The sequence below is a fragment of the Sus scrofa genome, chromosome 4, assembly GCF_054392235.1.
Source record: "Sus scrofa isolate SSC_HxYL_T2T_F1_AM1 chromosome 4, Sscrofa_HxYL_maternal_Yorkshire_Landrace_v2.0, whole genome shotgun sequence".
Lineage (NCBI taxonomy): Eukaryota > Metazoa > Chordata > Mammalia > Artiodactyla > Suidae > Sus > Sus scrofa.
Genome location: NC_139386.1, coordinates 109,380,994 through 109,394,370, shown reverse-complemented (window position 1 = coordinate 109,394,370; position 13,377 = coordinate 109,380,994). Strand labels below are relative to the sequence as shown.

General features: G+C 42.6%; 1 protein-coding gene and 1 long non-coding RNA gene across 6 annotated transcripts in view; both read right to left on the bottom strand.

Annotated features, from left to right (window-relative positions):
- The window catches only part of CD58 (CD58 molecule), a 53,957-nt gene that overhangs the window by 8,075 nt on the left and 32,505 nt on the right, over nucleotides 1-13,377 (bottom strand). For 2 of the 5 annotated variants that reach the window (XM_085020886.1, NM_213795.1), the window contains exon 3: nucleotides 11,373-11,642. In XM_085020886.1, coding sequence (XP_084877012.1) covers nucleotides 11,373-11,642 — 270 coding nt within the window. Of the gene's footprint in view, nucleotides 1-3,843; nucleotides 3,929-7,522; nucleotides 11,643-13,377 lie in introns of those variants that run through there. The other 3 variants (XR_014842851.1, XR_014842849.1, XR_014842850.1) reach the window with 3 other exon arrangements.
- Nucleotides 3,844-8,785, bottom strand: LOC146404178 (uncharacterized). Its single transcript, XR_014844444.1, has 2 exons — nucleotides 4,884-8,785; nucleotides 3,844-4,006 (listed from the first exon to the last, which is right to left on the bottom strand). It is a non-coding gene; the product is annotated as an uncharacterized LOC146404178 (long non-coding RNA).

Genomic DNA, 13,377 nt, shown 5'->3' with positions numbered 1-13,377 from the left:
CCCAATGTACAGGTTCCCAGGTGAGGTTCAAGGCCACGCTTTGCCTCCTTGTTTTGACTCTTGTACTGCAGACACGTGCCCTACTTGTGGGCTCTTTAATGTACGTTTCACATTTTTGGGCTTCTTGTGGGCTATTTCACTGTCTACAACAGCCCCCAAGCATAGTGTGGAAATGCTGCCCAGGGTTCCCAAGTACAGGCGGGCTGTGCGTGCCTTACAGAGAAAATACGCCACTTAGATAAGCTCCGTTTAAGCATCAGTTATGGTACTGCTGGCTCTGAATTCACTGCTCATGCATCAACCATGTATAATCAATAAAGTACCTTTTAACAGAAACATACATAAAACAAGGTCCTCGATTGATTCCTTGCCAAAAATGTGACCAGAGGTTTGCAGGAATCTAACCCTGTATTTCCCCTGGGAGCAATGGTTCAGTATTCACTAATTCTGTGTTCACAGTGACTTTACAGAACGTAAGTATCATGAGCAAAGAGAATCAACTGTATTTCTAAATAAATTTATATGCGCAATGTTGACACATAACAAGCTCAGTGCTATTTATTAAAAACAGCAAATAGGAGTTTCTGTATTTCTAAATAAATTTATGTGCGCAATGTTGACACATATCAAGCTCAGTGCTATTTATTAAAAACAGCAAATAGGAGTTTCTGTTGTGGCTAGTATCCATAAGGATGTGGGCTCAATCCCTGGCCTTGCTCAGTGGGTTAAGGATCTGGTGTTGCTGCAAGCTGTGGCATAGGTTGCAGATGCGGCTCACATCTGGCGTTGCTGTGGCTGTGGTGTAGGTCGGCAGCTGCAGCTCCGATTTGACCCCTAGCCTGGAAACTTCCATATGCCACAGGTACGGCCTTAAAAGAAAAATAAATAAATAAATAAAGGCAGCTAATATTCTCCTAGAAGCTTTGCTTTCAGCCATCCCATACTGCCAGTGGAAGCCCAGCTTGGCACGGTGTGTTTGGTAGGGCAAGTGGCAGTGGCAGATACCCAGTGTTAGAAATTTCATCATACGGCAGCTGACACTGTGCTAAAGGGTCCACTTACAGTCTCACTGCATCATGGAAGCAACACAGGATTAGTGCTCTAACCTCTCAACGCCTCAGTTGCCCTTGGGGGTAACCGTAAATGGAATTGTAAAAACACCTTCCGGAGCAAATGTGCGCATTAATTGAGCCAATATACTGAAGAACAGCTACTGGCTACACCCATTAACCTACTGAGTAGAGGCGATTGGAATCACTGCTAACGTCCTCAGGGAATCCTGCAGTTCCATTTCCAAGATGGGAACCTACCAAAATGCTCAGTGATGTGCCCCCTCCTCCCTCCAAAAACAGCGCAAAGATACTTACTGCCATCTGACAATGTCACAAAGCTAAAACAACTCAAGTATCCTCAACAGAAAAGGATGGGATGTTCATGAGGTAGCCTCTAGCCACCTACTAAAAATGCAAAGGCAGACGTTCCCATCGTGGCGCAGTGGTTAACGAATCCGACTAGGAACCATGAGGTTGCTGGTTCGATTCCTGGCCTCGCTCAGTGGGTTAAGGATCTGGCTTTGCCATGAGCTGTGGTGTAGGTTGCAGACGCGGCTCAGATCCCGCGTTGCTGTTGCTGTGCTGTACACCAGGTAGGCTGGCGGCTACAGCTCTGATTGGACCCCTAGCCTGGAAACCTCCATATGCCGCAGGAGCAGCCCTAGAAAAGACAAAAAATAAAATAAAATATAAAAAAATAAAAATGCAAAGGCAGAGTACTTAAGGATGTGGTGAGATGATCACAACACATGGCTAAAGGAGAGGGTAGGGCTGCTAACAGAGAGTACAACACAGATCAGCCAGAAGGGCAGGGCGGAGAGAGAGTGCAAATGAGTAGAGAATACGAACATGCAGCCTTTCCTGTATGAGGAACACAGGTGGGTTAGAACAAAGAGGCAGTAATCCATTGGTTTGATCGGCCCCTGTATCCATTCTCCCTTTTTTAGTAAAAGAATTCAGATTCTCAGCTGGGCATTCTGCCACTCACCTACAAGATTAGTGTCTCAGCCTTTCTTGTAGCTAGATTTGACCACGTGACAAGTTTGGGGCCATGAGATGCAAGGAAGGCTGTGTGGTAAGTAGCTAAATCTAATGCTACTTGATAGAATCCCTTCCAAAATCCTTTTTCCTGTTTTTGATGCCAGATGCTGTCGTCACTTTGGGACAGCAGGTGAAACAACAATAATACAAGTTCTTGATTGTGCTCTTCCTTCCTGAGCTGGCCATTGCGTTGACTGTTGCTCATTCTTCCTCCACGTGGCTTTGGAGACGCCACATTCTTGGGGTCTTCTGCCTGCCTCCCCAGCGTTCCTTTTCAGCCTCCTATGCTGGATCCTCTGGATGTTAAAGTCCCCAGGACGGGGTCCCAGTACCCCTCTCTCTGACAACTGCTCCCTCCACATAATCTCTTCTAGTCCCAAGACTCTGAATGACTGCTTTATCTGATTATGCCCAAATTCACATCTCCAGTCCTAACCACTCACTAGTGACCTCAACGCATAGTTCCAAGTGCCTTATCTGACATCTTCACTTGAGATCTGACAACGTGTCCCAAACCAAACTTTATTTCCTCCATAACACCTGCTGTTCCCTGCTTTCTAGTCTCAACAAATGATACCATGTTTCATTCCATTGCCTGGGCCAGAAATCTGGGCGTCATTTGAGTATTTCTTATTAGGCAACCTTATCCTCCACGTGAACCCTTAGAAAATCCTCGACTCTATTTTCAAAATGTATCCTAACTGGAATGACTTCTCCCAACTCTACTGCTCCTGCTCTAGTCCACCCTCTCTCTCTTAGACCAAGAGTTCCCAAATTAGGCACATATACCTCAGGGAGAACATAAGATGACTAACTGGGTGCAAAAAAAATCGGAAGCTCTATTTATATTTACTGCTTCTGTCATTCTTTACATTTTTTGGATTTTGTATGTTTTAAAATTGTACGAGTTTTATTTATTTTGTAGTACATTGTGGTAGAAGCACCTGTTATTCCCCAGTAACTATTTTTTTCTTTTAATTCTAGCAGCAGAACCCCTGTATTTCAACTGGGCACATGGCAAGCCAGCTAAAGATGGTGCTTCTCAGCCACCCCAGCTTGATATGGCCGTGAACTCAGGCTGGTCAAAGGGGTGTGAGTTACACATGCTACACTTGATCTCTAAGGGGGGGCGGCAGGCTTTATTCCCCTCCTTCTCCCTTCCCCTTGCTATGAAGAAAATAAGAAAGGCAAATCCCTGTTTGACTCTAGACAGCACACTTTTAAAGCTATAAACATTTTGGTAAATGTTTCCAAAAGATAAGGACTTTTTGTAAAACACAACCCTGCCATTATCACAATTAAAAAAACAACTGTGTTCAATGTAATCAAATATGCAATCACTGTTTAAATTGCTCCTCTCTTATTACTTTTCTCTGTTTGAATCAGGCCCAAATCAGGTCCATATATTGTAATTAACTGATACATTTCTTAAATCTCTTTAAACTCTAAGCCCCCCACCGCCTCTCTTTTTCCCCCTTATAATTTATTTATTGAAGAAACCTGATCTTCAGTCCTGTAAAATTCCCCACAGTCTATATTATCATTTAACATGGTATATTTCTCACTAGCCAATTCCTGTCAATCAGTTAATTTTTTTTGTTAATTTGATGTATTTTGAGATATACAAAGAGTCAAGGTGGTGTCATGGAAAAAAACTCCTGAAATCAGAAGACCTAAATTTCAATTCTATTTCCATTGTTTAAGTGACCTTGGAAAAGTCACTCCACCTGGCTAAACCCCCTCCCCACTCTTTTTCTTTTTTCTTTTCTTTTTTTTTTTTTTTGTCTTTTTTGCTATTTCTTGGGCTGCTCCCGCAGCACATGGAGATTCCCAGGCTATGAGTCGAATCAGAGCTGTAGCCACCAGCCTACACCAGAGCCACAGCAACACAGGATCCGAGCCGCGTCTGCAACCTACACCACAGCTCACGGCAACGCTGAATCCTTAACCCACTGAGCAAGGGCAGGGACCGAACCCGCAACCTCATGGTTCCTAGTCGAATGCGTTAACCACTGCGCCACGACGGGAACTCCCCCCTCCCCACTCTTAAAAGTAAATAACTCCTGTCCAGCCAGTCTAGAATGGTATGGGGGTGATGAGGAGTAAACGCAATGACTATTTGAAAGGGTTGCCAAAGAGCAGCAGGCTAGTCAGTGTGAGTTACTTTGCTTCACTGAAAAGCATTAGAAAGTCTGGGAGTTCCCTGGTGGCTCAGCAGGTTAAGGATCCAGGGTTGTCACGCTGTGGCTCAGGTTCTAGCCCTGGCATGGGAACTTCTGCATGCAGATGCACCCCCCAATAAAAAAGTATTAGAAAGTCTGGATAAAAAAAACCCCAATACTTAAAAAGAGTATTAGAGAAACAGGATGAACTTGAGTTAGAAGGAAGCGAGTTCAACTCCTCTCACAAAAACACCAGAATTACAGCTAACTGCTGACCAACCATCAACAAAATAGACTGGAAGCTACGAAAAAAAAAAAAAAATCCTCTGCCAAAGACAAAGAAGCCACATCAAGACGGTAGAAGAGGCACTTTCACGATGTAAACCATCCCATACCTGCTGGGCGGGCGACCCATAGACTGGAAAATAAATATATCACAGAGGCTCTCCCAGAGAGGTGAGGTTCCCCAGCTGGGGGTCTGGCATTGGGAAGAGGAGCCCCCAGAGCATTTGGCATTGAAGGCCAGTGGAGCTATACAAGAATGAAAAGGCAGAGAATATGAGCCAGATGAAGGAACAAGACAAAACCCCAGAAGCACAGCTAAGTGAAGTGGATGGAGATATGCAACCTACATGAAAAGACTTTATGATCCAAGGCTCAGGGAAAAAAACTGGAGGCAAAGATCAATAAATTACAAGAAATGTTTAACAAAGAAAAAGAATATTTAAAGATTAAACAAGCAGAGATGAACAACACAATAGACGAAATAAAAAATTCACTAGAAGGAACAAATAGCAGAATACAGGAGGCGGAAGAATGAATAAATGAGGTGGAAGACAGACTGGTAGAAATCACTGACCTGGAACAGAACACAGAAAAAAGAATGAAATGAGGACAGTCTAAGAGAACTCTGGGACAACTTTAATCATACCAACACTCACGCTATCTTAGAAAGGTACAATTTTCTAAGTCCGAACCAGAAAAAAAAAAAAAATGGAAAAGATGAACAGACCAATTACAAGTACAGAAATTGAAACTGTGTTTAAAAAACTTCCAAAAAACAAAAGTCTGGACTGGATGTGGCTTCACAGGAAAATTCTATCAAACACTGAAAAGGGAATTAACGCCTATCCTTCTGAAACTATTTCCAAAAATTGCAGAGGAAGAAACACTCCCAAACTCATTCTCTGAGGCCACCATCACCTTGATACCAAAACCAAAGATACCACAAAATAAAAAAGAAAGAAAATTACAGGCCAATATCACTGATGAACATAGGTGCAAAAGTACTCAACAAAATACTAGCAAACCAAATCCAACAGTATATTAAAAGCATCATACACCATGATCAAGTGGGATTTATCCCAGGGATGCAAGGATTTTTTCAATATTTGTAAATCAATCAGTGTGATAAACCACATTAACACATTAAAAAATAAAAAACTATATGATCGTCTCAATAGACACAAAAAAAGCTTTTGACAAAATTCAACATTCATGATAAAAAAAAAACCTCCATAAAAATGAGCATAGCAGGAACCTACCTCCACATAATAAAGGCCATATATGACAAACTCACAGCTAACATCATTCTCAGCAGTGAAAAGCTGAAAGAATTCCCACTAAGATCAGGAACAAGACAAGGATGTCTGCTCTTGCCACTTCTATTCAACATTGTTTTAGAAGTATGAGCCACAGCAATCAGAGAAGGGAAAGAAATAAAAGAAATCCAAATTGGAAAGGGAGAAGTGAAACTATCACTGTGTGCAGGTGATACTATGCTAGAAAATCCTAAAGCCACTACCAGAAAACTGTTAGAGCTCATCAATGAATTAAGTAAAGTTGCAGGATACAAAATTAATACACAGAAATCAACAGCATTTCTATATACTAACAATGAAAGATCATAAAGAGAAATTAGGAAAACAATCCCATTTACCATTGCATCAAAAAGAATAAAATATCTAGGAATAAACTTCTTCAAGAGACAAAAGACCTGTGCTCTGAAAACTAAGATGCTGATGAAAGAAATCAAAGACAGCACAGAAAGTTGGAAAGATCCACCGTGCCCTTGGATTGGAATAATCAATACTGTCAAAATGAATATACTACCCAAGGCAATCTACAGATTCAAACAAGGGCAATCAAATTACTCAATGACATTTTCCACAGAACTAGAACAAAAAATTTTTCAAATTTGCACAGAAACATAAAAGATCCCAAATAGCCAAAGCAATCCTGAGAAAGAAAAATGGAGCTGGAGGAATCAGGCCCCCTGACTTCAAACTATACCACAAAACCACAGTCATCAAAACAGTATGATATTGACACAAATACAGATCATGGGACAGGATAGAAAGCTCAGAGATAAATTCGCACACCTATGGTCAACGAATCGGCAACAAAGGAGGCAAAAATATACAATGGAAAAAAGACAGTCTCATCAATACGTGGTGGTGGGAAAATTAGACAGCTACATGTAAATCAATGAAACTAGAATGCTCTCTACAGAAATAAACTCAAAATGAATTAAAGTCCGAAATATAAAACCAGAGACTATAAAACTCTTTGAGGAAAGAATAGGCAGAATACGCTCTGACAATTTGTCAAAAATTATCAAAGTATACAGTAAAGTTTATTTTAAATTTGAGAAATACAACTAAAAATTTTTTAAAAAAGAGTATGCTCTGACATAAATGACAGCAGTATCTTTTCAAATCTACCTCCTAGTGTAATGAAAATAAAAACAAAAATACACCAATGGGACCAAATTCAACTTAAAAGTTTTCACATAGCAAAGGAAACCATAAACAAAATGAAAAAGCAACCCACAGAATGGGAGAAAATACTTGCAAATATTTGCAAATGAAGCAGCTGACAAAGGATTAATCTCCAAAATACGCAAAAAACTCATGCAGCTCAATATATAAAAAAACCGAACAACCTAATCAAAAAATGGGCAGAAGATCTAGACATTTCTCCAGAGAAGACACACAGACGGCCAAGAAACACATTAAAAGATGCTCAACATTGCGATTTCCCGTCGTGGGACAGTAGCAACGAATCTGACTAGGATCCATGAGGATACAGGTTTGATTCCTGGCCTTGCTCAGTGAGCTAAGGATCCGGTGTTGCCATGAGCTGTGGTGTAGGTTGCAGATGCAGCTCACATCTGGCATGGCTGTGGCTGTGGCTGTGGCTGTGTCTGGCAGCCAAGGCTCTGATTTGACCCCTAGCCTGGGAACCTCCATGTGCCATGGGTGCAGCCCTAAAAAGACAAAAAAAAAAGATGCTCCAACATCACTAATTATTAGAGAAATGCAAATCAAAACTACTATAATGAACCACCTTACAAGAGCCAGAACGGCCATCCTCAAAAAGTCTACAAACCATAAATGCTGGAGAGGGTATGGAGAAAAGGGAAGCCCCCTACACTGCTAGTGAGAGTGTAAATTGGCACAACCACTATGAAAAACAGTATGGAGGTTCCTCAAAAAACGAAAAATAGAACAATCATATGATCCAGCACACCCACTCTTGAGCATCTGTCCGGTGCAAAACATAATGTGAAAAGATAAATGCACCCCAGTGTTCACGCAGCACTAGTTACAACGGCCAAGACACGGAAGCAACCTAAACGTCCATCCACAGAGGAGTGGATAAAGCAGATGTGGTACACATAGACAATGGAATTTTGGCCATAAAAAAGAATGAAATAATGCCATTTACAGCAACATGGATGGACCTAGAGATTATCAGATTAAGTGAAGTTAGTGAGAGACAAACTTTATACGATATCACATATATATGGAATCTTAAAAAAAAAAAAAGATACAAATGAACTTAATTGCAGAAGAGAGACAGACTCACAGACTTTGAAAACAATCTTATGGTGACCAAAGGGGGCAGGATGGGGGGAGGATGGACTGGGGGTTTGGGACTGGCATGTGCTCACTGTGGTATATGGAATGGATGGTCAACAGGGACCTGCTATATAGCACAGGGAACTCTACCCAATAGTCTGTGATAATCTATGTAGGAAAAGAATCTGAAAAAGAATGAATGTGTGTATCTGTATAGTGGAATCATTTGTTGTACTGCAAAAGTTACCACATTAGAAATCAACTACACTTCAACAAAACTTGAAAAAAATGGGAAAAAAAAAAAAAGCAAGAGCCAGTATTTAACCATTACTCCTTCATGGATTCATATCTGGTGGGATGTGTGCAACTCCACAGAAAAGTATGCAAAAACCATCCAAGGAAAAAAAGAAGCCCTAGATTTATTGTTGAAAAGAACCATGAGGACTATTAAGTTGAAGAGTTCCCATGGTGGCACAGTGGAAACGAATCCAACTAGGAACCATGAGGTTGTGGGTTCGACCCCCTCGCTCAGTGGGGTAAGGATCCGGGGTTGCTGTGAGCTGTGGTGTAGGTTGCAGATGCGGCTCAGATCTGGCATGGCTGCGGCTGTGGTGTAAGCCAGCAACTGTAGCTCCTATTGGACCCCTGACCTGGGAACCTCCATATGCCACAAGTGTGGCCCTAAAAAGAAAAAAAGAAAAATTATTAAGTTGAGGCCCAGGCTTGCAGAAAGAAAAGGTCGTCCGACATGTGGTTAGGGATGGGACCCCAAGGATGGGAGCCCAGATACATGTTTCCTGTTCACATGACTCCAGGATTTATATGACATAAGAACTGTTTAAGCATATTTCTCAAACCTTCAAAATCTACAATGCAATGTGAACTATGGGTTTGAAAAGGTAAGAGAAAGACGAATCATCATTATTTAATAACAAAAAGGGGTTGTTTTCAAATTAATAACACTTATTCTGTATAAGTGAAGGGGATGCTCTTGTGGTCATCTTTGCTCAAGGTATCAACAGGGGAGAGCATCTTATCTGGGCATTCTGTTCGAAGGGCAAAAGTTAGATGAAAACCATGCAAGGACAAAATGCTTTAAAATCCTAAAATATTCCATATAATTCCACAGAGGATTTTATCCAGAAATTATTCCCTTCAAGCATGTTGACTGTTGGAACACCTGAAGCTTTTCAAGATTTCAACTTCCTTGTTCATTCGGTAAAGAGCCAACCTCTTTCTCCTTCCAGGTATGTGGTTATGTGCATCACACACATGTCAAAGCCAAAAACACACTGGTTTTGCTTCTTGTTACCGCTATGAAGCAACCACCTCCCGGCACGCAAATTGCATTTCCATACTGTATGCCTTGGGTATTACGACAACCCGAGAAGTGGAATTAATGAAAGAATATTTTCTCCAAGCTTAATAACTGTCATTGACTTTGCAGCTATTTTTTTTTTTAATTTCTTTATTTTTGTGTCTTTTTAGGGCCATACCTGCTGCATATGGAGGGTCCCAGGCTAGGGGCTGAATTGGAGCTGTAGCTGCTGGCCTACACCACAGGCACAGCAACGCAGGATCCGAGCCACATCTGTGACCTACACCACAGCTCACACCAATGCCAGATCCTCAACCCACTGAGCGGGGCCAGGGATCGAATCTGCGTCCTCATGGATGCCAGTCAGATTTGCTTCTACTGAGCCACGACGGGAACTCTTACAGCTGTTTTTTAAATCTTCTTGGCAATTGTGTGACTTGTACAAATGCTCTGAGTGACACGTCTGTGCGGTTTAGTCTCTTCTCTGTTTTTAGGGACCCAATCTATCAGTTTTGAGTCAGAAGCCATTTTGTACTTTTTCTAGAAAGATTTGATTGTCTTACCCAAGAAGTCACACTGCTTTGTCTGAAAATATCATGACCTGAAGGGCTTTACATCATTATCTGAAAACTTTTTTAAAGTATCGTATGTGGGAGACTTAGGGAGAATGGCTTCGGGCTCCAATAAAATTCAAGGATCTTGTGTTCGTTTGTTGAAGGACCCCATTCAAAGGATGTGACTATAAATTGACCGGAGAATTGGACCCAGGAGATGGGGCTGGACCCCCCCCTCCTGTGCTTGGAATGCATGCTCCACAGGGGTCTCACCTTGGGAACCGTTTTCAAAGAGGCAGCCTAGAGAGACCTTAGGACAGATGAGACCATCTGGACAGTGACTGTGACTGAACCCATGAAGTCCTCTATACAATTCTGAGATGTGGCAGGCAGGGACAGAGATCTGCTCCTCTGTGGCCCCCACGACAGGTCTCCTAGGTAAGCTCCCTTGCTGATGAAAACTGCCACCTCCTAATCTGGAATGGCCTGCCTCTTTCTCCAGGCTCTCCCTGCCCTCCACGTAGGGGAGCCAATTTACAAACCAACATCGTTCTATTTACTAACTGCCCTTTTCTATTTCAGTTGCTGGTTTAGAAAATCACCCTATCCCAGCACAACGGGACTCATATTCTCTATCAACCCTAGAATCCGGTTCACTCTTTACAACTGTGATATTATCCCGAAATCCAGTATTTGCTATTTTTATCTCTTAGGCCTTAAGGAGCCCCTCTCAAATGACTGATCCTTCTGTTGGTTAACTGAGGGTATCGTATAGAAAATAGATACCAAGGGTTATAAGTCACAAATATACCCGAGACGTAAGCAACATAAAAAGACCATAGTCGAGACAGGCTGTCATGCTGTTTGCCTAGTGTTAAGGCTTGACAAGTGTATCAGGGGCACTTTCTTGTTGCACATGGGGGACCGTGACGGCCACAATGGTTATGAAGAACATTCAGAAGCAGTATTGTGAATAATTAAGAGGCTGGGCTCTGAAGTCAGATGGCCTGATTTCAAAACCAGACTCTACCATTCCCTGGCTATTGACCTTGGGCAAGCAACTTACACTTCCAAGTACATCTTGGTTTCTCCCCATAAAATAAAGATCATTACTAGATTACTGGGGCGGGGGGGGGGCGGAATGGAATTAATTAGTATATGTAACAGCATGGCGCCTGACACAGCAGGCACCAAACGTGGTTAGCTTTCTATCTCTCATGGAATGTCTGTGAAAACCGTAATTCATTTCACCTTGCAGATTTGTGAAGGGTCTGTCAGCCACGACGTCTGTGGTCTGAAATTCACAAACCATCCTTGGCCTGTGAGCCCCACTCATCGATCAGATCTCTACGACGACACACTGAACTTAGTCGCTTACTTACCAGTGGGGGCGCAGGATGACAAAGAGGCTGATGCTGAACTTTTGAATAATGGATTGCTAATGATGCACTGGACGTCTTGTGAAAAATCAGATTCCTTGGTAATATACATTTCAGATGGTCCTAAGCCAGCTTGACACGATACTGTTGGAGGGCAATTCCAAGAGTACTGTATGAGGTCTATGTGCCTCAAGGAAGCTGCAAGGATCAGGCATCGGACGCTAATATTCCCCTCAGTCGACTCGCAATATAGTTCTGGCTCTGGAAGAGGCTCTGGAAAAGAACAAGTAATAGAGAAGAGTACAACTTAGACTCCGCATCTGCGAATTCACAAAGAGCTCCCAACTTCCTTAGAAGCTTGAAAAGACCAGCTAGCTCCTTGGGCACTAAAGGGAGAGAATCCCTTCTCTTTCTGGCTCAGATCTGTCTGCTCAAGTTCAGTCTAGACACAGGCCCCCAAACCCCTTCTCCTCAATTTCGAAACCGTAAAAAGACCTAAAAGCCAAAAGACTTTTCACGGGGATTCGCTATCACGTTTTACTAAAAATATTCACGTGCTGGAGATTGGATGCTCCCCATAATTACATGGTGTGCACACAGGGGAAATATTCACCGCCTTTCCAAAATCTGAACAAGCCTTCATTCCAAAAGATACCTGACTGAAAGGATTTGGCGAAAGGTACTGAGGAGCTGTACCGCAGGTGGGCCTGACTCAGAGGTAGAGGAGGGTGTGGCATGCGCCACATCCCTGCCGGTATAGAGGTCTCACCCCCAGGTTTCTTCTAGAAGCACCTCCTACTGGCTAAGGCTGCTGGACCTGTAAGGATGGGTAAGATACCCACATGTCATAACACACCACCACTGCCCTCGAAAACCTCAGTAGTAATTAGCGTGCCCCTTTAGTCACTGGTTTATTTTATTTATTTATTTCTTTATCTATTTTTGTCTTTTTAAGGCCACACCCATAAGGAGGTTCCCAGGCTAGGGGTCAAAAAGGAGCTGCAGCCACTGGCCTACAGCACAGCCACAGCCAACACCAGATCCAAGCTGCATCTGCAACCTACACCACAGCTCATGGCAATGCTGGATCCTTAACCCACTGAGCAAGGCCAGGGATCGAACCTGCATCCTCATGGATACTAGTCAGATTCATTTCCGCTGAGCCACGTCGGGAACTCCCCATTGGTTTACTTATTCATTCATATACCTTCCTGCATCTCTCCTTGCTGCCAAAAACTAACCACAAGAGATTTGAGAAAACAAGTAGAAATATAAGAAATATGCAAAATTTGGCCATCGTAGTAGCATTTGGACAATAAGACGTCAATACATTGCAAAGTGAATTAAAATTCCCCACGATGATGTGACACCATGCTGTCATTTAAAATATTTTCTGGAGTTCCCATCGTGGCTCAGTGGTTAAGGAATCTGACTAGGAACCATGAGGCTGCAGGTTTGATCCCTGGCCTTGCTCAGTGGGTTAAGGATCTGGCGTTGCCGTGAGCTGTGGTGTAGGTTGCAGACACGGCTCGGATCTGGTGTTGCTGCGGCTCTGGCATGAGCCCGCAGCTGCAGCTCTGATTCGACCCCTAGCCTGGGAAACTCCATATGCTGTGGGAACGGCCCAAGAAATGGCAAAAAGACAAAATAAATAAATAAATAAATAAATAAATAATAAAATATTTTCTAAGGCGAAGGAACACCTATGCATCAATTAATCAGCTGAAAAATAAAAGAGTTCAACTCATCTTACCCCCATCTCCTCCTGGATTCTTCCCAGCTCTGTTAAATAACACACCCAGCCTGCCTTGTCAGATACATGAGTCACACACAACTTCCCTTTCTGCTTAGGGCCTCCTCAGTTTTAGATTTAATTTAGCTCACGCAATTCCTTACAGGCTGCCTTAAAGAGTTTTCTTTGTTAAAAGAACTCAGACACACACACACACACACACACACACACGTGTATTCACTGCAGACGACCTGCTATCACTAAGCAGAGGGACAG